This window comes from Maylandia zebra, linkage group LG1 (assembly GCF_041146795.1).
Source record: "Maylandia zebra isolate NMK-2024a linkage group LG1, Mzebra_GT3a, whole genome shotgun sequence".
NCBI classification, from domain to species: Eukaryota; Metazoa; Chordata; class Actinopteri; order Cichliformes; family Cichlidae; genus Maylandia; species Maylandia zebra.
Window position 1 is genome coordinate 36,289,170 of NC_135167.1, and position 6,309 is coordinate 36,295,478.

General features: G+C 39.8%; 1 protein-coding gene across 2 annotated transcripts; it reads left to right on the top strand.

The window, feature by feature from the left end:
* The first annotated feature begins 423 nt into the window (after positions 1 to 423).
* Positions 424 to 5,364, top strand: LOC101464941 (high choriolytic enzyme 1-like). Of its 2 annotated transcripts, XM_004566344.5 has the most exons (10): positions 426 to 449; positions 675 to 764; positions 941 to 968; positions 1,062 to 1,112; positions 1,333 to 1,464; positions 2,265 to 2,382; positions 2,845 to 3,023; positions 4,217 to 4,298; positions 4,536 to 4,660; positions 4,770 to 5,364. In XM_004566344.5, coding segments are annotated over exons 2-10 (771 nt in total). In that variant the 5' UTR covers positions 426 to 449; positions 675 to 710; the 3' UTR covers positions 4,772 to 5,364. The 2 variants fall into 2 exon arrangements, with proteins under 2 accessions (XP_024659432.2, XP_004566401.3); XM_024803664.2 differs by lacking the exon at positions 4,770 to 5,364 and having other exon boundaries at positions 424 to 449; positions 4,536 to 4,668.
* The last annotated feature ends 945 nt before the right edge of the window (positions 5,365 to 6,309 follow it).

Consider the following 6,309-nt stretch of genomic DNA (forward strand, 5'->3'; position numbering starts at 1 on the left):
TTATCTGAGTTTTTCCTTTTTGACTGCATCTCAGAGGGAAGCTCTGTATTTTGTGTGCTAGCAGTGAAAAGTATATGATGTAATAAATTATCATGTTTTTGTTGATTATTCTGCCCAATGGTAATAAAGCTATTTCATTAATTTCACCCCAGCAAGTCTGATTAAAATTTCATTTACACTGGCAAAGCATACGTCTTTGGGTTTTGCAACTTTTAATTGAAATAATGAAATGATCCCAGTGCTTTTATCAGCCTGCGCTTCTTTGTTCAAATTTCCTTCCTGGAAAATTGTTGCTATTTCAGTGTTTTGACATGAGCAAAAACAAAGTCATGAATTGTAAAGTAACCTCAAAAGACATTGGTGAAACGTCAACCACACCCTGTGTGAGCTGTCTATAAAGATGCAGCAGCTGAACAGCTTCTGCATCCACCAGACGCCTGGTACAGCAGGTAAGCAGCTCACCTCCTCATTTCGTCTCGATACATGCTCAATCGTACAGGTAAGGAAGTCCCAGAAAGCTGATTCTGTTCATGTGGATGTTGCATTTTCAGTGGGAGAAAATTCAACATCCAGATGAGAAGAATCAGATTTCTGGGTTCTCCTCACAGCATTGATTTACTTTACTGTTCCAGCATTTATACACACTGAAGTTCTTATAACCAAATGCTGGTCAGACTTTGACTGTAGGTTAACTGCAGAGGACCAACATCATGACTCCAGCTTTCTTCTTCTCCCTCTTCCTGTCAATGACGGTCGTTTCTCTGGTACGTTTGACTCTTGTTGTTTTGGTAAAGTTGTTAAATGCTGCCTGCTGTTCTGTGAAAGCCGTGAACTTCTCACCATGTCTGCTTATACCAGTGACCACGATACCAAAATCTGTCAGTGTGATTTTAAACGCGATGAACAGCAAGTTAATGTGTTTGCTGTTTTTGTACTGCAGAGGGCTGCTGTCATCAAAGATCCAAGTGGTGCGTTGAACGATAAAATACTTCCCAGATGTTAAAGTTAAATTGTATCTGAGAGCTTATAGTTAACATGCTGCCACTCCCTTGTGTCCTCAGATGAGTTTTTGGGTGCCTCAGCGATCATTGAAAAAGTCAACGCTGACATATGTAAGTGAAAATGTACATAATAAAACTCTTTTGGTTAACATAGAAATACTGGAGGAAAAATGGAAATTTCCAGAGCCTGTTAACAGAAAATAGATGGCCAACACTCATGATGATCAATCACTCACTTTCTCCTTTTTGTTTTACATTTTATCACTTAGCATTCAACAAGTAAACATGCATTCTGTGAACATCCATCCACTCTCTGTTTGTTGTGCTGCAGCAAAAGGCCTGGTTCATGGCGACATTGCACCCACTTTAACCAAGAATGCTGATCCATGCACAGCCACTGGCTGCAAGTGGCCCAAAAGTGGAAGCCACGTCACTGTACCTGTCTCCATCTCCTCTGTATATTGTAAGCAACACAAACTTTACCCTTAAACACTGACTTCAGATATTTCTCCCTTGGATGCTCATTAAACTTGTTGTCAAATGTCATCTTTATTAAAGAGTTAAAAGACAGACCAGGAAACATGAGCTGTTTAGGCTGAAGGATGAAATATGTAATGAATCAAATAGATATATAATTTAGGTTGTTTCTAGAATAAGTCACTTGAACTGAAATTATGTAAACTGAAAATAATAACATGTTTAGAAACCAGCTTCACAGAGAAAACTAAAACTCTGTGACAACTACAGCAAACAGATCCACAAACGTGTCAAATTATGTTTTCATTTAATGTTGATTTCCATTCTCCTGGGAATGGAAGCATGGGAAGTATGAGAGTTATGGGGATATCGACTCTTTATGTTTAAAATTCACTGTGAAATATGGTGACTAGCAAGTACAGGGAAACTCCACACACAGAAAGCCAACACAACCTTTTTACAACGCGGTGACACCACTGATGTTGCCACATGGATAGCTGAAACTGTTTGTTATACTTGTAATTTTATTGTCACAGTGGCAGTGTCAACAGTCTCCTAAGCACAGTTTAGATTGCTAATATTAAATATACAGACGACTGTCAGGTGTCACGTGATGAGAGGGGAAGCACGAAAATATACATAAACATTGCTAAGCTGTTGAATTTTTTCTCATAAAGCATGTCTGAGAAATTCAACTCTATGCATCAAATAAACTACACATGAAGGTGATGCAGTGTTACTGTTGTTCAAAGAAGCTCCTCAGCAGACTCGTATTTGTTTGTGCAGCCACCCAGGAGCGCAACATCATCATCAGTGCCCTGCTCACCTTCCACGAGTCCACCTGCATTCGCTTCGTCTGGAGGACAGACCAAGTCAATTACCTTTACTTCTTCTCTGGAGAAGGGTGAGAATGCACTCCCTGTACTGACACTGTATGACAAGACAGGACTGACACACTCACGTCCTCAAAACCCTTTAAAATGTAAATAATTATTGCAAATATTCTATTTGTATCATGTGACAGCTCCATCCTGTGCTGAAATTCTACTGTAAAATGTCCAGCTTTATTATTGTTTGCTACTATATGAAATGTATACCCTTCATAAGAGGGTAAATAGCATTTTGACGATCTGTTCTCAATTATTTCACATACTGTTTAGTCCACTCGTGCCAGGACTAGAGACTGGCATCTTGTAAGGCAATAAGATGAATCTGGAGTGGGTTGTTAAATGATCAAGGGAAAACAGATCTTTAAAAACCTTAGGAGATTGGTTAGACCGGTATCTTTTTATTTATTTTGGCTGATAGTAGATAACTGTTTGTGTGTCAATCTCAATCGTTTTTTAACAATCTTACTGTGTATCAGGTGTTATTCGTACGTGGGCCGTCAGAGCCGAGGACAGGGAATCTCCCTCCAGAGAAACGGTTGCTTGTTCCAGTCAACGGTGCAACACGAGGTTCTTCATGCTCTGGGCTTCCACCATGAGCAGGTCCGCTCCGACAGGGACCAGTATGTGAAGATCCTCACCGAGAACATCATCCCGGGTCAGCTCAACTACACAAACCTTTGGTTACACTTCACATTAGTCCAGGACAGCAGACACTCTGTTTTATACCAATGAGCATTTTACAAGTAAGCTGTGCTTTTCCAAGCTCAGCAGATAAGACAGCAGTGCATCCGGTATTCCTTTGGTCCCGAGACTCTCAAACCAATAATAATAAATGTTTGTAAGACTTCAAAGGCATCATGTCAGGAATGTAGAAGTATCTCAGTCACTTTATTTGACGGGAAATAGAAAGTGTGGAAGTAACAATGCAACATGGAGTAACTACTAAGCATGATACTTTACTGCTTGGGGGGATACAAAATAGTAAAACCAATTATATAGTAGTAAATAGTCTTTTGTGAGTATAAATAGTAGATATATGTCTTCATGATATGGAAGCATTTATTCATGTACATGTAAAAAATGTTTTGCCATAGCACTTTCTTTGTTGCTTTGCAGTAGTCATTCATGTTTAACCTTCTTCCTCATTTTCGCTCTGAATGTAAATGTTATATTGTAAATACGTCACGGCTGGTTCAGCAGTCATGTGGTGTTGTGAGAAAAAGGATCCAAAATGCAGGTACTGGCTAGGGTGCGAGTGAGTGTTTATTTATAGTAAAAGCAAAGTAAAAAAACAGAAAGAGCAGAACGGGGAGTTAACAATACCTAAACTGGGGAAAAGTAAAGAACTAACCTGAAACCATACGCACAGAGAATGTTGGGCAGAGAGACACAGAAATTACACCCGGTTACACAGATGACGCAACGAGGAACACAGGCAGGCACACACTATACACACAAGGTAATGAGGGAATGACACACCAGAGGGGAACACAGCTGAACCTAATTAGACACGACGAGACCCAGACCTTCAAAGTAAAACAGGAAACTCAAACTGTTTTACAAACACAAACTCAGGGACACAAACAGAGCACAACAGGGAAGAACTCAGGTGGGATAATAAAGCACTGAACACCAGAACCAAACCCTAACAACTAATACAAAATCAACAATAAGCTCAAAACACTGGGTCACCGACCCAGGACCATGACAAAATATACCAACATGCAGACCTTATGGTTAGATAATTGTCATCTTCACAGAGCTGAGAGCAAAGATTTGTAGTTGAATATCGTGGCAGCCACGACAGAGTAACATTTAAACATTTGTCTCCTGGAAATATCTGTGCAGGACAAGAGAGCAACTTTGAGAAAGTGCTTACCAACAATTTGCAGACTCCCTATGACTTCAACTCTGTCATGCAATATGGCAGGTGAGTTTGATGGAGCTTGTAAGGTGTTGTGTTACCTTTCATGTTTTGCATTTTCTGAGAGAAAATGTCATCCAGAATTTAAAAAACACGGATTCATTGCTAGGATTTTAGTGTGACTATTCAATACTTTTAAAGGCCTATTTTCTCCCCTGTTCATAAATATTCTTTATATAAGAATGAATGCTGCATATATGAGCATGGTACAGTCACAGTATATGCTGTCGTTTGTTCTTTTAGATACTCCTTCTCCAGGAATGGGCAGCCAACGATTGTTGCTAGGTCCAATCCTAATCTTGACTTCGGAAATGCTTTTCAGATGAGCGCCAATGACATTGCTCGTATAAACAGGCTTTATGAATGCTGTGAGTAATTAAGACACACAATAAGACAAAACAACAAACATACTTTCTTTTTGTAAGAATCACATACTTCACAGTACTCACTGGATTTCATCATTTTTTCTCAAACCAGAACTTTGGCATGACAATTCAACTCTACATCCAAATACTTCAGTTCTCAAAACATCAGGATTACAAGAAGGAGCATGTCGTCGATGCTGCAAAAATATGAAAGAAACAGGAAATGTGCTGCAAAGTTTTGCAAATATGTCACATTTGTCACAATTGAGAGATCAAGATCTGAGTCTTTGTGTTAGAGAATATGCTTATATGCCAGAGGGGTCATTATGTTTCTCATCTTTGTTAGTCAACTATGACTACCTGATTTCTTTCTTCTTTCTTGTAATTTGATAATAATTCAGATTCTAATTGTAAATGATGCAGACATAGCCCCAAGCCTTGTGACCACCACTCGCTTCAAACAATAATCCTGGAATCATCATGATTGTTGTCTCACTCTGTAGTAAAATAAAGTAATATTAGCATGACATGTCTAACATTAGCCATGTTGAAATCACCAAGTCAAACTAAGGAATATTTAATCCCAGCATACATAACTTTGGCAGCATCTTCTCTTTTTTTTTTTCATGCCATCTTTTTTCTTCGGGTTGCTCGTCTCTTTCTGTAATAAAAGTTGAATCGAATAAAATCCCATATTTCCAGCAAAAGGGGGCAGTATTGTTTCATTATTTTACAGAGATGTAGAGGACAGTGCAGTGTATCCCCAAAGTCCTTAGAGCACCATGATTGTTTAAGCTTTATCACAGCAGGTTTCTTTGAGCAGTGTGTTCAGCTCAAAGTTATGTTAGAAATAGCTGTTGTGGTTAAAGTTGGACAAAATGTTACCAGTGACTTTTTCAGTGTGCAAGAAATGCATAAATTTGACTTTATAAATAAATGTTCCGCATTTAAAACCTGAAAAATCATAACAATATTATTGAACAGGGTATTCAGAATCAGAATCAGAATCAGAATCAGAATGGGTTTATTGCCAGATGTTGAGGTTTACAACATTAGGAAATTGCTGCGGTGCTTCAGTGCAAACAATAAGAATTAAAGTGCTATGTAGAAAGAAAGATATGTGCATGAGATATACATGAGATATATACATGAGAATAAGAATTATGAGTGCTACGTAGAAAGATATATACATGAGTGCAGGTGGTGATCAGTGCCAGACATGAAATGATGCAGTGACACAGCGTAGGGTCATGTGTCAGTGGCGGGGACAGTCATGTGGTTATTGTTCATGTGTCCAACAGCAGAGGGGAAGAAACTGTTCTTGTGGCGAGAGGTTCTGGTGCGAATGGACCGGAGCCTCCTGCCTGAGGGGAGCAGGTCAAACAGACTGTGTCCAGGGTGAGAAGGGTCAGCTGAGATCCGGGCTGCACGCCGCAGTGTCCTGGAGGTGTACAGGTCCTGCAGAGATGGGAGTCTGCAGCCAATCACCTTCTCAGCAGAGCGCACAACACGCTGCAGTCTCTGTTTGTCCCTGATAGTGGCTCCAGCGTACCACACGGTGATGGAGGAGGTGAGGATGGACTCGATGATTGCAGTGTAGAATTGCATCATCGTCCGTGTTGGCAGGTTGAATTTCTTCAGCTGCCTCAGGA